The 17337-nt window shown below is 39.4% G+C and overlaps 4 protein-coding genes across 6 annotated transcripts; 2 read left to right on the top strand and 2 right to left on the bottom strand.

The window, feature by feature from the left end:
• The first annotated feature begins 675 nt into the window (after positions 1-675).
• ASG1 (nuclear factor 1 A-type protein (DUF1005)) lies at positions 676-5131 on the top strand. 2 transcript variants are annotated; one of them, XM_078323054.1, is made up of 3 exons: positions 676-973; positions 3491-4147; positions 4265-5131. In XM_078323054.1, exons 2-3 carry the CDS (start codon positions 3561-3563, stop codon positions 4953-4955), a joined length of 1278 nt encoding a protein of 425 aa, XP_078179180.1. In that variant the 5' UTR covers positions 676-973; positions 3491-3560; the 3' UTR covers positions 4956-5131. The 2 variants fall into 2 exon arrangements, with proteins under 2 accessions (XP_078179180.1, XP_078179179.1); XM_078323053.1 differs by lacking the exon at positions 676-973 and adding an exon at positions 1948-2090.
• On the bottom strand, positions 1345-1947 carry LOC144573628 (NDR1/HIN1-like protein 13). The gene has a single exon (XM_078323407.1). It carries the CDS (start codon positions 1945-1947, stop codon positions 1345-1347), a length of 603 nt encoding a protein of 200 aa, XP_078179533.1.
• Positions 5132-5670: 539 nt separating the features above from the next.
• LOC144573130 (protein FAR1-RELATED SEQUENCE 5-like) lies at positions 5671-9072 on the top strand. The gene is made up of 3 exons (XM_078322823.1): positions 5671-5909; positions 6180-6989; positions 7116-9072. The coding sequence occupies exons 1-3, from the start codon at positions 5896-5898 to the stop codon at positions 8968-8970; spliced, it is 2679 nt and encodes an 892-aa protein (XP_078178949.1). The 5' UTR covers positions 5671-5895; the 3' UTR covers positions 8971-9072.
• Positions 9073-9704: 632 nt separating this feature from the next.
• LOC144573254 (putative chromo domain-containing protein LHP1) lies at positions 9705-13265 on the bottom strand. Of its 2 annotated transcripts, none has more exons than XM_078322991.1 (7): positions 12767-13265; positions 12191-12277; positions 11779-12112; positions 11308-11577; positions 10968-11209; positions 10134-10194; positions 9705-10045 (listed from the first exon to the last, which is right to left on the bottom strand). In XM_078322991.1, exons 1-7 carry the CDS (start codon positions 13168-13170, stop codon positions 9998-10000), a joined length of 1446 nt encoding a protein of 481 aa, XP_078179117.1. In that variant the 5' UTR covers positions 13171-13265; the 3' UTR covers positions 9705-9997. The 2 variants fall into 2 exon arrangements, with proteins under 2 accessions (XP_078179117.1, XP_078179116.1); XM_078322990.1 differs by having other exon boundaries at positions 11770-12112; positions 12767-13264.
• Between the last annotated feature and the right edge of the window lie 4072 nt (positions 13266-17337).

Raw genomic sequence — 17337 nt, 5'->3', positions numbered from 1 at the left:
TTAATAATTTAATTTTTCTTTCAGATATTTTTAAAAAAATCGGCACCGAGGCAGTGGCACACAGCCAAACCAGTGAGAACTAATTTAAAATTTGACATTAGGTAGATCAGATGGTCCCACAAAATTAGCCACTAAGAAGTCGGAGATAAAGAGAGAGAGAGGCAGCTTGCTTTCTCTATCAATCCTTTCTGTCAGAAAGCGATCTTTCTTCCTTACAGCTGTCTCCAATTATGCATTTCTCGTTATTTTCCTTAGTCCTACATCTTACCGAAATTTTCTTCGTATTCTTCTATTTAATTTAATTTAATACATTCTCCTTATCATGATTCATGTGCCAGAGCCAAAAGGCCCATAAGTCCATAACATATGTATACTTTACAGAATCACCTTCAGATTATTAAAATCCAATAAATGTCCTTCCGATTTCAGACAACGCAATCCTTGTCATTGGCCTAAAAAATCATTTGTAGGGGCTTTAGTTGATAATTTAAATATTTGCCGGGCTATTTTGTAATCGGTTTAATTAATTTTGAGATAAGTTGGAAATGGGAAATGCTTGGTGGAAATAAATAAAGAAATAAAGAAATTGGAGAACTATAAGTATCTGTTTGTTTCCTAATTCCTACTTCTCACCGTCACCGAGTGCCTTTTTCTCCTTCCCTTCCCTTCTTTTGCTTCTTCCTTCCTTCCTTTATAATGCTTTTGTTTTGTTGATTTCCCGCGCTTTCAATTTTAATCTAAAATCTGTTTCTTTATGAACTAATCGAAAATTTCTTTTCGAGAAAAAACGTGAGCTTTTCCACTTTCAAACTCTTTTTTAGTTAGAAAAAGAAGAATCCAGAAGCTGTGCTGAAAAGCGAGGAGGAATAAAAAAAAAAAAATCTAGTTTTTGAACATCAAAGATATCGAAAGGAACTGTATCTCCAATTTGGAGTTGCTTTGGTGACCAAAAGAAAAGAAAGAAGAAAATAAGGTACGTATGCACATGTCTTCCATCTTTTTCTATCAATCGATCTGTTGTTGTGCAAGTGCAACTCCAAGGAAGAAAAAGTATGTAAGATATGATAAGTTTTGCTCAAAAGCAAATTATGGTCGGTCTATAAATTGAACCACAAATGAAAACAAAATCAGAACAATTCTTAAAACTATATCAATAAATAAACAAATAAAATACAAACGTAACAATGGAATTTGTACTCTCTTTCTAATTTCTGTTCATTTCTACAACAGTTCTTTTTTTCTTTTAAAAAATCTATAAAGAGAAACAAGTATAGCAATTATTCATACTAATTAATCTGCTCCTATTTGGACTAATTAAATTGAGAAAACAAATTTCCCTACTTATTACCCCGAATTGCATTCCATACTAGCGGTAGACCCATTCGGCCAGAAAAAATTCATCTCACATGACAGGTGGGCCCAGAGGCCAAAGGAGTACAAGGAACCTAACCGCCATCTGGTCCTGGCCTTACCTGTCAAGTAAAACGGTATCTGCCGGTTTTTGAGAGCAGAGTCCATGGCACTCATACTGCCTGAATCGAGTGGTATGGGTGTCAACTGCACGTCATACCCCAATGGTATTGAGTTGTTAATGGGTACGACAAAAGGAGGGGCCTGTAGTTGAGCAATCTCCACATTATGGAAAAGGAGATCTAAATTGACGCTGTAGAATGCGGCATGAGTTCTTATGTTGTCGTTCACCGCAAATATTGTGATTTGTAATTGGGTACTTAGCGTGCCTGATTGGTCATAGTCGAGACGAAGCAGTTTCGCGTCCCCCATTTTTAGGTATGGTGATTTCGGTTGGTAAATGAAATAGATGATTAAGACGACGAGGCCAGCTAGGATGACGGCTGTGGCGAGGGTGGCACAGAAGATTGCGGCTGTCCAAACGATGCAGCTGGTGCGGTGGGCCTGCTGTGCATAGGATGGGCGTGACTGTGACATTAGGGCGTCTCTGCCACAAATTTCATAATATTTTGGTATGGTATGTTAAGGAGGTAAGGAGAAGAAATGGAGGAAGGGGAAAAGAAAGGGAAGGAAGGAAGGAAGGAAGGAAGGTGGGGATCACTTCCTTACCTTGACAGAGGGTTAGTGTTTTATTTTTATCTTATTTTATTTTACTTAATGTTGGTTTTTTGGCTTTTTGAGAGAGAAGCAAAAGGCAAAAGGAAACAATACCATGCTTGGAGTCGGTTGATTTGCTTAACCTGGAGGCTGGAGTTGTGTTTTCCCTTTGTTTAAGGCATATATTAATTGTCACACTGCGCACTAACTATTTTTTGGTTGCTCTTTTCATTTCTTAAAAGGAGAGATTACTTTTGTTTGAAACTTTGAATAGTACATGTGTGCAGAGAGTACATAAATCTATCACCACAAAGGATGCCACTTTCTTATTATTATTGCCACTTAGGTTTAGTAAAGGTTTTAGAAGCAAATCAGGTCACGTTTTGAAAAAGAAAAAAAAAAAAAAAACAAGTAAATTTAATTGGTTTAATTGCGAAGAGGCTGGTTTAGAGGTTTTGCCATAATGGTTTTTTAGAAATGAGTTCTCATATGCTTTCATTTCTTCTTCCTAATTTCTAAGGTCCATGTGATTCATAATAATAAATAAGGCTACTGCATATTTTTTCCATGACTAATTAATCGCATTATGAAAACCATCAAACCCATGACTAGCAGTATTATAGAACAAGTTATAATTAAAATTAAAATGGTAAAGATTACTATATAATATTGCTTAGATATTTATATATAAACAGATTTACCTGAATGAAATCATGTATACAGGTTGGTTGGGTTTTACCAGACCTTTCTTTAATTATTATTATTTTTTTTTTTGGTAAAATTCATATCTGAGATCTGTTTGTCAAGTTAATTACAATCAGATCAGGTGCTAACTAATCAAAATCAAATTTATAAATTTTTAGGTTGAGTTCGGTTGGGTTGGTCAGGTTTATTTGGTTGCACTTAACCCGCCTGCTAGCATCCTCTGTTTCTCTTTGTGTTTCTTGAATAATAAAACAACTAGAATCTATGCCTGATATTGATTGAGTGTTTGCTTTTAATAGACATTTCCTTTTCCAATACTAGGGGATACTTGGAGCACTTTGTAAGTAAAAAATTGGAGATTAGATCTTCTTTGGAACCTTTAGGCTTGTTTGTCCTCTGATAATATCCAAATTTGCAAGTTGTAAAAGTTAATTTTAAAGTGATATTGGAAGTGTAAAAACTAAAAACAATATTATTTCCCCTAACAAATTACGGAAGCTGGTGGCTTCTATGCCAATTTTATCTCAAAAAGAAAGGGACATTTGAAAGAAAATACCTTAATAACCACAATTGTATATATTTATTCTGCAGTGCATCTGTGTATACTATATTACTGAAATTCAATCCTGAAGCTGTTGTTATGATTTGACTTTTGACTGTAATCCAACTCAAGTTGCATTGCATATTAATAAGTTGCTTGTTACATCTTTTTGAACAGATTTAACACATAAAGTATGGCATCATCAGAAGATACAGAGAATGATTTATAACCCCAACCAAGAACACTAATGGATCCCCAGGCATTTGTGAGACTGTCAGTTGGGTCTCTTGGTCTTAGACAATCCACGAGAATAAACTCTACATGTATGTGTGAGATTCGGTTCTGTGGTTCTGCTCCTCAGACTGTCTCTGTACCACTGATCTCTTCTTCATCCGAATTACATTCTGATCGTCAAAACAATGGCTGTGGCACTGATGCAGTTTTCTATATTGAGGAATCCAAGCTCAGCTCACCAAGCTCAACTGGTTGCTTTCGACCCACAAAATATGCATCTCTTGAAATCACAGTTTATACGAGGCAAAACAAGGGTGGTTTGGTTAACTGTGGGTCTTCAAACAGGAAACATCATATTGGGACGGTTAGGCTGGATGTTGAACCGGTGTTAGGTGCAGGAGGCAAACCGGTATTGATTCACAAGGGATGGTTTAGTATAGGTTGGAGAAAGGGGAAAGTGGGTGGGGATCTGCATTTACAGGTTAAGGTCGAACCTGACCCCCGGTACATATTTCGATTTGAGGATGCAACAGTGTTAAGCCCACAGGTAGTGCAACTGCATGGGAGAATCGTGCAACCAATCTTTAGCTGCAGGTTCAGGTGCGACCCCACTGGTCTGAAATCTCAATTAACTTCCATAAACCTTTAGTAATTCTGATTTAATTCGATTATTGTTATTGTTATTTAATAGTTTTTGGTGATGAAAAATAAATATAGTGCATCTCAGGCAGATGGTACCAACGGCTTCTTGTGGGGCCCTGTAGAAGGTGAGCAGAAGCATACCATCATGCAGAGTAGTCACGATATTCGCAAAGGTTGGAAAGTGGTGATACACGATCTCTCTGGATCTGCCGTGGCAGCAGCATTCATGTCCACCCCCTTTGTCCCTTCAACCGGGTTAGATCGGGTCAGTCGGTCCAACCCGGGTGCTTTTCTCATCCTCCGACCTGACCTGGCAGGGCTACCGGGCTCTAGCTGGTACCCCTGGGCGCGGCTTGAGGCCTGGCGTGAAAGCACTAGCGGATCCCATGAGGCTGTTTGTTTGCGCTTACAACTGCTTTTGGACGGAGATGAAACTGGTGTTGTCCTGTCAGAGATGTACATAGAATGTGATAAAGGAGGTGAATTTATGATAGACATAGATGACACAAGTGGGGTCGGTGGTGGCGGGGGTTATGTGATGAGTTGTAGTATAGGAGGGGAAGGGGGGAGGTGGCAAGCTCCAAACAATAAACTCATTCCATTGGTGGTGCAGCTGGCTGTGCGTCATGTCACCTGTGTCGAGGATGCTGCTGTTTTTGTCGCACTTGCAGCAGCCGTAGACCTCAGCGTCAAAGCTTGCCGGCCATTCCGTAGGAAGTCTGACAATCAATTGCCTTCTTCTTCTTCTTCAAATGATGATCTATGACAATGATCTTTTTTTTTTTTTTCTTTTTTTTTTACCAGGGTTGTATTTAGAGGAAAATTTAAGGTGCGCTGTATGAACATTACCTTGTAAATTATGTGTCAAAATTATTAGTGTTAGACTGCTAGGTTCATATCTGCCTTGCACAACATGATTTTGTTTCATTTTATTGGGCTCTTTATTTCTTGACAGAGAATAAAACCAGCAATATAGAAAAGGGATCAAATGTATAATAATAAATGTAGAAAATAAAAATCATATGTTGAAAATAAAAACCATATGAAAAAGACCGTTCATGAAATATTTTTAATCAAACTAAAGTCGTTAATAATATCCCCTAGTAAAGCTCTAACACCCAATCTATATTACATAATTTTTCAAAGCTTATGAAGAAGAAACCGTGCTTCTATCATTCCAATTAGGCAGCAGAACTTTAGAAACATAAAGAGAAAAAAAAAAAAAGGAAAAAGATAAAATGAGTAATAGAGGATTCATCTACAGCTGTTTAATTTGACCAAAGTCAAACAAGTGTACAAATGTAATTAGGATTGTTAACTAAATTCAGTTAGTTTGTTGAGTTTCAGTTTCACATTCTCATCTACTGTAAGAGGTATATAAGGCCGCCGTTTGAGCTGAAAAATCAAAGACAAAGCCTTACCTTACCTTACCTTACCTGGCCCATAAGGGGCCCAGAATAAAGCAAGGAGGTATCCAGTGTGGATAAGAAGCACTGGATGAGGGACCGGGTTCACGGTCCGGTGCGATGCGGTGAGAATTAGGGTTGCTCAGTCTCCGAACCCAACTCACACCTCCAATTCTCCTCTCCACCAATCTCCTCTCCTCTCCTCTCCTCTCCTCTCCTCTTCCTCTGGGGCCGAAGGAGAAGAGATATCAAGCAAGCTGCTTCCTTCGTAGAGAGAGGATCATCTCCATTCCTTTGGTCATGGAGGCCTCCAGGTTAATCAATCCCTCTCTTTCAATTGCTGTATCTGACCTGCAAGTACCCAATTGAATTGAATTGAGTAACTTTTAGCTGGTTTCTATGTTAGATTATTTTTGTACCAGTTCAACTGTGTTGTCTGTCTCTTACCAAAAGGAAAAAAAAGGTCCTTAAACAAAAATTAAACAGGAATCTGGTATCAAATTGGTTCTAGTTAGCAGCATAAAAAAAGAAGGAAGAGAAGCAAGGTTTTACTCTTAACCTTGGTTTTCTTTTGGCGGAGGCAGGATAATGGATTTGCACCAGCAAGCGCATCAGCACCCGCTAATGGAGGCCAATGTCGACCTTGAAGATGAGAGCATCAACTTCTGGGCAACCCTTGGAGTGACCCCACATGTACCTGTTGTTGACCTTCCGCACCAGATCACGCACCAACCTCTGCCACAAAAACAACAACATATTGACCCGTCTGAACCCCCACAACCCCCACCACCATTGCCAGTAGCTACCCGCTATGATCCCTTATTCCCCACAGACCTTGATCCGTGCATTGAGCCGTTTGTTGGCATGGAGTTTGAATCCGGGGAGGCTGCCAAAACCTTTTACATTGCTTATGCCGGTCGAGTTGGCTTCTCTGTTCGAATTGCTCGGTCACGCCGGTCTAAATGCACTGAGTCAGTTATCATGCTTCGTTTTGTCTGTTCACGAGAAGGCTTCAGCCGGGAGAAGCAGTCCCCACCTGGCAGAAAGACACGTAGGCGGGCTCCATCTGTCCGTGAAGGTTGCCAGGCCATGCTTGAAGTCATCCGTCGTACCAGTACTGGTACAGGAGAAGTAGAAAGATGGATCGTGACAAAGCTTGTCAAGGAGCATAGCCATGAAGTGGGGTTGCCAGGTCGGGTCCATTACATTGCTACAGAAGGAGATGCTGAGGTTGACCCATATGTGGGCATGGAGTTTGACTCGCTCGAGGCGGCCAAGACATTCTATTATACATATGCCAACCGGGTTGGGTTTGAAGCTCGTGTCCGTCAGTCACGTCGCTCATTACATGATGAGACTTTGAAGATGCTCAAGCTTGTTTGCTCCAAGCATCGGTACTGTAAGCCTTCCGATATATTTTATTCTTGGTGCACTTCTATTATTAGAAAGACAAAGTAGATATTGGTCCCTCAATTTAATCAAAATAAAGATATTGGTCCCTCAAATTGGGTGCATTGCAGGTACCACTCCGGCAAGGAAAATGGCAATAGTAATAGTGGATTTGGGTCCCCTGTGACTGACCCGAGCTTAAGGGAAGGTGGCGGTTGTGAGGCATTGTTCGAGGTAATCAGAAAGGAGGGAGATATGTGGATGGTATCCAAATTGGTGCTAGAGCACACACACGAGCTCACTCTAGCCCCACCAAGCAAGGTCAGATGTGTGCGTTCACAGGGAGAGATTCTTGTCATAGCCAAGAACTTTGCAGATACACGTAGTCTCTTGCTCAATGGGCATGACCCAGCTCTCCCAAAGGAGATCCGGTACAACGATCTTGGTCTCGATGATTTTGATGGCCTTTTGGAATACTTTGCAAAGACTCAAGAAGAAAATCCAGCCTTTTTCTATGCTGTGCAAATTGACAAGAAGACTAACCGTACCGCTAATGTCTTCTGGGCCGACGCACAGGCCCGCATTGCATACCACTATTTTGGGGACACAGTGAGGTTCGAAACAAGGTACCGAAATGACAAGGAGTTGATCCCTGTTGTGTTGTTCATGGGTCTGAACCATCATGCGCACCCAGTGATTTTTGGATGTGGGTTGCTCGTGGATGAATCAGAGGAGTCATTTGTGTGGCTATTTGAAAATTGGATCTCCGCAATGCCTGGCCAGCAACCCCCACTTTCAGTGGTAACTGAGCTTAACCGACCAATGGCAGCCGCTGCTGCTAGGGTTTTTCCTGACACATGCCACTTATTTTGCAGTGAACATGTACTAGGTTCCATCTCTGAAGAGATGCCCCAACTATTGCCACCCAATAAATGTGAAAATAACATGGACAATAGTACTTTTATAGAGGAGATAAAAAACTGCATCGAACGGTCTGAAACAGTTGAAGCATTTGATTCACAATGGGTTATGATAACTGAAAGGTATGGATTACAGGATAATGGGTATACTTGTTACCTGTACGGCATACGGCAACAGTGGGTCCCAGTTTACACCAAGGATACTTTCACCGGAGAAGTCTCTGGTCCATATAGAGTCTGGGAATGTCTCAATAAGGTAGTTGAGAATTATTTTACTGTGAAGACTCAGCTGAAGGTTGCAGTGCAACAGCTGGCACAAGCTGTTGCTAACTGGCACGAGAGGGAGGATGGGGCAGATTTTGTGACACTGTTTGAAAACCCGACTTTGCGTACTGCTTCTCCGATAGAGAAGCAGGCTGCTGGAATCTACTCTAGAGTTGTATTTGAGAAGTTTCAGGAGGAGTTCGTGCAGTCATTTGGGTACTATGCAGATAATTTAACTGAGGAATGTGGGACCCAGTTTGTCAGAAAGTATCGCTTAGCGCATAGTTATGATGAGGGCAATGAAGAGATACATGATGTGACACTTTCTCTGTCGGAAGGAGTCAAAGTGTGCTGCACATGCCGCAAATTTGAGTCTTGTGGGATTTTGTGTAGACACTCCCTCAAGGTTTTTGTTGTAGAAGGGATCCGTAACCTTCCGAGAGATTATATTTTGAAACGATGGACAAAGCATGCAAAGAGTGATTCCATGTTGGATGCCAGTTTTGTCGATCTCAAAGGTCGAAATTGCAAATATGACCTTACTGCCTCGAGATATAGCAGTCTGTGTGCTGATGCTCTGAGGTGTGCCAAAGAGGGTTCAAGGTCTGATGAATTGTATAAAGTTGCAAAAGAGGCAATTCAAAGGGCTTTTGAAGGGGTCATCTCGGCCAAGCCACAGAGAGGACCCCATGGGCTCCAAGGTTTTATGGTGCCACAAAAGAAGCAAGAAAGGTTGATTTTGGGTGGGGGCATGAAGCGATCTGGGTCCCCTGCCTCTCTTACAGATGATGACATCAGATGATATTTTATTTGTGACATCAATTTTCTTGTAAACAGTTATTCTACTTGATTAGTGTTATATAGGAAGATTTTTGGGTTCAATGCAGAAGGTAAATAGTGAAGTACTCTAACTTAACTTGAATCATAAGACAAGTTAGTATCAGCAACAGGATAAAAAGAGAAGTATATATAAAAGCTGCCTTCTAATCTGTGTTTGAAAAAATTCAGTAAACAATTCCAGTTATCGACCAGAATAGTAAAGGGGTTTGGGCTAGCGATCAGTCCGGAATTTAATTTGGTAGCTACAGCCTACAGCAATGATAAGTGCTATAGTGTTTTAAATTTAGTTCCGGACTCTGATTTTTGCTGCTCCTGTGCAGTTTGCGACTTTGGGCCTACAACCTACATGGTCATGGATCCCATTTTGTTCTTTTTCCATGTTAATAGGAACATAACAACCCAAAGATATCTCTTAATTTGCATTTGCATTGCTATGTCTTGTATTATGATTGGATTTTCATTTCTAGTCTACGCAACTTAATTTGGGACTAAAGGCTTGGTGGTGGTGGTGGTGGTTTATTGCTGTCTGATACAAACACAGCTAAAACAGAATCCGTATCCATAACTTTTAGAATAGGAATTCCGTATGTGCAAAATTCTAGATCAGATATAGGTTCTCATCGGATATTATCCAACCCATTTTCATTACTATGGTTTTTATGTATTAGTATTATAGAATGAGAACAACGGAGATGCTTAGGCACATAACACACAAAAGCTAACATTACCATGCACATAACACAGAATTCTCTATAGTAATCTATCCTTTCTTTTATGAAAAGAAAGAGCTATAAGCTACCAGCCTACCATCCACAAACTCCCAAGGACTATATAACAAAAAGCATAAACCATGACAATTAGATTCTTTAATTAATCTACATGGTAAATAGTATATTTAAACTAAGCATATCAGAACTCTTGACATCATCTCTTGCCTACAGATGTCAGCAAAACATGCAAAAGGGTAGCAATGCAGATTGGGTAGCCTCTCATGGATCAGGGGTGTAGCGCAAATGTTGCTCATAAAAATCAATTAGCTGTCATATGAGAAGCTCATGTTAACAAGGTAGAGTTGGTGAAAAAATGGCTAAGAATAATATAAGATATGATATTTATGCATTTTACCAGCAAGGGGTTGGTGGCTCTCAACTCCTTGTTGTTGACAAGCACTTCTGTTCCATCGGACCTGTGTGAGATAAACAAACATAGTTTAGTTCTGATCATATAAATTACATATTTACCACTAATTGACAGTTGGGTCAGAAAATGGATAGTCAAATCAAGCTATTTTTGCTAGTTTTTTTACTATTTTCACTAACAGTTGTGCTAAAAAAAAAAAAACACTATATCCACTACCAGTTTTGCAAAGTAGCCCATAACCACATGAAACTGTTGAGGCCAGATCTCAGCAACACACCCTGCTTCATTGACTAAAATCTTGACATTCTAACATATACCACAACTCAGTAGAAATCGGATACAATGTCAAAATGACTAGATTCAAGGTCTTAGCTCAAAACCAAAAATAAATAACCTTGATCTGACCTCATATTAAGTTAATTTCAGAACATAAAACATGCATGTGCAAACCATTTTTCTTTTTGGAAAATGTGACTACAAGAGCCACCTATTCCATTAAGAAATCATTAAGTTACAAAAAACAGAAAGAATGCAGAATTAATGTTTAATCACTATCATATTATTTGTATTTTTTTTTAATAAAAATCTAATTCATCTGTAGGCTTATACATTAATATCTGTAGCACATACTGAAAGTTGACATGGCTCATTGTTAGGCAAGGCAAAGTTATCAATGGAGTATTCCTTTCAAAAACCCCAACCTAATGATTTGCATAAACACTTAAATGTGTAGATAGGAATAGAGACATTAAAAATGATGAGATAATTTACATAATTAGAAAAAGTAATTAATGGGACATGAAGGGAAGGGAAGGGAACCTCAGCGCCTTGAAAGTGATAAAGACATGCTGTATATTGTCAGTGGCAGGAGAAGAAGAGGCAGAGAGCTCCGTTGGCTTCAGAATCTTTGTGATGTGAACTTCATCTTTAACTTTTATACTGTTATTGTCGATAGCAGTATTGACAACAGAAGCACAAGCCATTTCTGTGGAATCCACAACTTCAATATCCATTGCCTTCTTCACTTCCTCTTCAGGCTGCACGAATCTTCTCACAGATCCCTACAATTCAAAAACCACTAACAAGTAATGGAAACAAAAATTGAAAACTAAATAATTAGAAGGAATAGAAGAAACTTGTTACTGGAATAAAGTATTACCGATTTCCTTTTCTTAGCACCAGTAATTTGGCTGCTTGCTTTGCTGCCCTGAGGTTGAGATGAAGAGTAAACAGAGGGCACGGGACCCACGGGCAGAAGCGCAAGAGGAGCCTCACCATGCCCTTCTATATTTATTTTGCAACTTGGCAGGTCAATTGCCATGGAGGCACCGTCGCCGCTTGCTTCTGTTTTCTCATTTTCTCTCTCTTTCTGAACATTGTCTGCCATGACAAAGTTCGTGCCTCCTTCCTTGTTCATCGCCCCAACTCCCTGTGCCAATAAATAAAATGCTTAGTAGCTCTTCGTTTGGTCTGAGGATGAAACAGAAAATTTAATTTGTAGGAGCAAGTGGGCCATTTTAATTATTCCCTGGCATTACTGAAATCAGGCTTTTAAAATAGAAGTCGGAAACAACTGTCCCATGGATAAAATATATAGAAATGACATTAAGACCCGTAAAACTTGTCGTACTTCTGGCAAGGAAACAAGGACCCCATTTGTCATAGCATCATCTTTAGTGGGCTTTTCCTTCTCTTTCTTATCTTTCAATAGGTTATTTTCCTTCTTATCATGACTATTAATGCTCCTTCTAGGGTTTCTCTTGGGAACAAGAATATCTCTCTCGGTGATGCGGGCACGTCCTCTGCCTCTACCCCTTCCTCTTCCACTGCTGGATGAGGGAAATAGAGGGGAGTTGTCTCCTTCTCTTGTCTGAGTCGTTGTACCTTCTCCACCATCTTCACTCTGCACAGGACGCTTCTTTTTGGGCAGTGTACTCCTGCGCTTGCGCTTGCGCTTTCGTGAACTTGAATAAACAAATTAAAAAAATGGTATTAATGGATACTCGTTTAATTTTATTGAGAGAAAGGGAGAGGAGAAATACCTCTGCTCAAAGGCTTCCAACATGTCAGCACAATATTTGATGTTGTCATAGGGCTCCCATGTATTGGCAGTCTCGGGATAGTCACGCCTAAACAATCAACTGAGTTAATAAAAAAATCAATTCCGTAGGATGTTAAAGTTCTTAGAGCAAGAAATGACCAACAAAGTACGGTAGTTGTAAAACAACCAGCCTATCCAACTTTGAGGCATTAAGATACGTTTAAGGCGTGGATGCTTATCATAAGAGATTCCCAATATATCATCAGATTATTGTTCTTGAAAATCAGCATTCTCCAAATCCAGAAAACAGACAGAATTCTAGGATTATTCCTTGACACAAATACTTTCTTTTATACATAATACTTCTGGATTATATATATCATATGGTATTTTTGTAAGATAGTATATGCTACCTAAAACACCCCTTGGTGCTACATCATAAACACAGAGAGAGTAAATAATTGTAACCATATACAGATTTCACTAACACTGAGAACTAAATCATACAAATTTCTCCTCAATTTTTATTACTGACAAGTGAAGGAATAGATGGTGTAGAATAGAAAAAGTAAAGTACCATTTGATTAGATACTGGAGCTGGCCCTTGCGGTATCGTTTCTTGCGAATGGCCTCGATTTCATAGAAACCCTCATCTAGCTTCTGCTTCCCACCAGCTTCTTCCACCACTTTACCACCATTGGCCGCTACTTCAACGCCATTCTCTTCTTCCCCTTCTTCATCAGAACCTCCTTCGCCTCCATCTGCATCAACCTCTTCCTCTTCCTCTTCCTCTTCCTCCTCTCCCCCCTCCTCGCCTTCGTCTTCTTCATCTGCTTGCAGAGGAGATTCCTCCTGCCCCTTCACCTCTTCGTCCAGCTGATGATCACGATCGGAAGGTGAATGCTCGCCAGCTGCTACTTCGTCGGAAATCCGGGAGGAGGATGCCGCCTCCGCCTTCTTTCTTCCTCCAATAAGTACCATCTCTCTCTCTTTCTTTTTTGAGAAACCAGATAGTAGCTGTCAGGTGAGTCTCTCTTTCTTTTTTGAAAACCTACCCCTCTCTCTCTCTCTCTCTCTACAAGGAATTGCAAGGGTCGATTTGATTTGGGAATTGGGGGTGGAGTGAACTCTCCAAGCCGAACGGACAGATATATCACGCAAAAGACACGGTGTCCGCGTGTCAAAAGACCAGTAGATGTGTCAATTGAACCCGTCTGACCTAATTTATCGGATTCGTTCCGTATCCCATTAAGACGGATTGGAATAAAACAAATTTCCCGCTGATTTATTAGGTACATATTCAAAATTTCAAGTACCTCGTATCTGTCATTCTATAACAATTTCGATGAATGTAAAATTGTTTACAATTTCAGTAAAAAAATGTATTAAGAATTTTTAATTATTTTTTAATATGATAATATTTGTAATAATGATAAAATTAATTAATACAACATTGTGTATGGTATTATTATTTAACTACTAATCCATATATTTCTAATAACAAGACCAACGATAAATGTATGTAATTTGTGTTCTTAAGTTTACCAAGCTGTTTAGTGAACTTAACTCCAAAACCTATTAGATTGGCTTTAAACAATAAATCTAAATTGTTGAAACTAAATTTGTTTTACGAGTGATGAATTTACATGTAAATTTTTTAGAATTTTGAATTAATTTTGTATAAAGTAAAAAATGTTCAAAAAATGAATGCACTAAAATTAATTTATAAACATTCTAATTTTGACCACTCGACTTTATATTAAAATAATTTGAAAACTTAAAGTCTTTGCATGCAAATTCATCACTTGTGAAGTAGATGTATTTCAACGGTTTAGATTTGTTGTTTAAAATCGATATAATATATTTTGGAGTTAAGCTCATCAAATATCTTAGTGAGGTGTTTGGTGAGCTTAATAACACCCTAGTTGGCATTGTATTTAATTAATGTATGAAGGTGTTCATGGCGCTCCCAAACAAGGAAGCTCCTGGGGCGATTCATGAGGCAACCAACCACAGCTCTACAAACACAGGCATTAATTGGAATGCATGCAACGCCCTAAAGACATCGTAAGTGAAGAACAGCAGGCTAAGCAACCTCTCATTAACTCTAAAGTGCTAGAGAACCAAGATCAAGAGGGATGGCAAACAGTACACTACAAGAAAAGACAACCAAAAGATAAAAGCAACATGAGGGAAAAGAGACAACAGGAGACTGGAGGGGCGATTCAACAGAACAACAACCGGAGTAATGACGATGTACAACAAGGAGGTGACTGGAAACAACAAAGCAGGCGTGGAGAACAGCGCTATGACAAGGGGTAAGAAGACAAAAAGGATCGTGGGGAAAGTCGCACGAAATATCTGGAAGTTAAGGAAAAAGAAGCATCAGATGAAGGTTTTATAGAAGGGCACGTGGGGGGCCACAGAGAGATTGAAGGAGATAGGTCTACAATGGGAAATGAGTCACCAGAGAGAAAAGAAATACCTGATGGATATCTCCCAATTGAGCAAGCACATAGCGGGCCTAGTGAATATGGGCCTCAAGAGAAAAGCTAGGACCTAATTTGGGAAGACACCAATGAAACAGGCTCAGGAGATGCCTAGTAGATAATAATTGGGAGAAGGATGTAGAATACATGGGTTTTTGCGCAGACCACCCGCCAAGCTTCCCTGAACCCAAATATCTTGCAAAGCCTACCCCAAAATTGACAAAAAATAAGATCAACCCCAAAACTCCCCGACGCAGTGCAAGAATCTCAGAGAGGAAAAATTATGCGGAGGAAAATCGTGAGAGGCAGGAGAAACTCAAGATCAATTTTGATAATCTTGTGGAGGATATAGGGGTGAAACTAGCAATGGAAATTGTGGAGGAGTCAGGCACCAAGCTAACACTAGAAATCAAAGAGTTATTCACTCAGGCGCAAGCAGGACAAATGATAATGGCGGAAGAAAAGGATCAGAGTGACACTATTCAGCAAGATGAAGGTTCCAAAGTTATCAATGTCTAGCCAATCAAGGAAATCGGCCCAGGAGGCAGTGCCTTGGCAGCAGGGAGTGTATTGCTTTTGTGTTAGATTACTGTATGGGGAATTTTATGTTATTGGTTTGGGGATTTGTAGAAATGCAAATCTTTGTATCTTGTTTAGTAGTAGTGCAATTACCTTGAAAGAAGGTCTTGTATGTAATTTAGTTGGTTTTTGTCAAGAATGTGTAAGCGGCTTAGGGAAAACAATTGGGGGTGTCAGGAGGAGGACAGATTATAGTAAGAAGGAGGTGTGTATTGTGTTGGTATTAAGTTTAAGTGAAGTACTGAGGGGTCAAAGTAAGATAGCAAGGGGCTTTTTGGAGATTCTAAAGCCGGCTTTGTATGTTGCCAATTTGTTTAATCAATGGATGCAGTTCGAAAAATCAAAACTTTCTCTTGGAATGTCCAAGGTTTGAATGATAAGCACAAGATATCATTGGTTAAGCAAGAAATTCAAAAAGAAGCACCTCAGATTGTATGTCTTCAGGAGACTAAATGGTCAGATGTTACAAGTTTTATTGTTAGAGAGACAGTGGGACCAAGGTATGCAAAGTATGTTACTTTACCTGCATGTGGCACCGCAGGAGGTATAATCATTGCGTGGGACGAATCATTTTTTGAAAAAATTGATCATAAAGAGAGCACATATTGTTTATCAGTGACTTTTCAACTCAAACTGGATAATACGGTATTGAACTACATGGGAGTATACGGTCCCTCAAATCAAAGAGATAAACATCTTTTTTTCACAGAAATGAAGCGGATGAAACCTGAAATAGCTATGTCGTGGCTGATTTCAGGAGATTTCAATGTCACCTTGAACTTGCATGATCGATCAAATGCTCTAAACCTCATTGATATACCACTACAAGGGAGAAGGTTTACATGGACAAATGGGAGGGACAATCCGACTTATGTATGATTAGACTGATTTCTCATGTCAGCCGACTGGGCTACAAACTATTCGAATACAGTGCAAATAGCTGTAACAACAATAATTTCGGATCACTGCCTCTAGTGTGCACAAGTCAGACAAAGTTCCCTCCTTAAATATTTTTTGAATTGAAATTTTTTGGCTAAGGAATAATCAATTCAAAGAACTAGTGCAAGTAGCATGGAGATCCATGCAAGTTTCGAGTACAATGCGACAATTGAGTGAAAAAATGGAAAATCTTACAAAAAAGATAACAACATGGAAAGAAGAACATGCCAAGAGGGTTGCATACCAACAGAGACTTTGCATAAACTGCCTTCAGTGGCTAAATGTGCAAGCGGAGAGTAGGAGACTAACTACGGTAGAAAAAGTATTGCAACAGCTACTCCAGGATAGGCATAACAAGCTTATGCTTGATGCAGAAGATAAATGGTATCAAAGGACAAAAAATAATTAGGTTCAAAAAGGAGACAAGAATACTCGATACTTCCACCAAATAGCATCAGCAAGAAAGAGAAAAAATTGGATTGATGGAATTATGGAAGAAGATATCACTGTTACAGAGCATCAACAAAAAAAATGGTTGTTTCACACATTTTAGCCAGCTCATAGGCTCTGAACATATCAGTCAACTACAATTTGACTTTCCATCTCTGTTTACACAATCTCAAGAGCTGCAACACCTTATAGAACCAATAACAGAGGGAGAAATTCAAAGCACCATTGAGCAGCTGCCACAAAACAAGTCACCGGGGCCGGATGGGTATATAGGAGAATTTTTTAAATGTTTTAAGATGTTTTTGATTCCAGACCTGTTGGGAGCATTTGGAAAAATCACAACAAATCCACAAGCATCTATGCATTCTATGAATGACTCGTATATAGCACTTATACCAAAGAAGGAAGGAACAACAACTACGAATGATTACAGGCCCATCAGTCTCATTAACTCCGTGCATAAACTATTCTCAAAGATTCTGGCAAATAGACTTAAGCCGCCAATTGCAAATTTAGTGGACAAAGCACATACAAGATTCATTCAAGGGAGAAACATCAATGAAGGCTTCTTGTACGCACAAGAATTAGTAACTATGGCAACAAAGCAAAAGAAGAAGGTGGGGTTGTTTAAGGCATACATCTACAAAGCTTTCGATACTCTCTCATGGTCTTTTCTCAATCAAGTGATGAC

This window comes from Carex rostrata, chromosome 21 (genome assembly GCF_964058835.1).
Source record: "Carex rostrata chromosome 21, lpCarRost1.2, whole genome shotgun sequence".
NCBI classification, from domain to species: Eukaryota; Viridiplantae; Streptophyta; class Magnoliopsida; order Poales; family Cyperaceae; genus Carex; species Carex rostrata.
The sequence above is the reverse complement of the archived record's forward strand: the minus strand, read 5'-3'. Positions and strand labels throughout refer to the sequence as shown.

Coding starts and splice junctions, on each gene's coding strand:
- ASG1 (XM_078323054.1), top strand. CDS start 3,561: ATGGATCCCCAGGCATTTGTGAGACTGTCAGTTGGGTCTCTTGGTCTT. Junction 4,148..4,264: donor ATCTTTAGCTGCAGGTTCAG/GTGCGACCCCAC, acceptor AAATAAATATAG/TGCATCTCAGGCAGATGGTA.
- LOC144573254 (XM_078322990.1), bottom strand. CDS start 13,170: ATGGTACTTATTGGAGGAAGAAAGAAGGCGGAGGCGGCATCCTCCTCC. Junction 12,278..12,766: donor CTCCAGTATCTAATCAAATG/GTACTTTACTTT, acceptor TTGATTGTTTAG/GCGTGACTATCCCGAGACTG. Junction 10,046..10,133: donor GAGCCACCAACCCCTTGCTG/GTAAAATGCATA, acceptor CTCATATGACAG/CTAATTGATTTTTATGAGCA.
- LOC144573628 (XM_078323407.1), bottom strand. CDS start 1,947: ATGTCACAGTCACGCCCATCCTATGCACAGCAGGCCCACCGCACCAGC.
- LOC144573130 (XM_078322823.1), top strand. Junction 6,990..7,115: donor CTTGTTTGCTCCAAGCATCG/GTACTGTAAGCC, acceptor GGTGCATTGCAG/GTACCACTCCGGCAAGGAAA.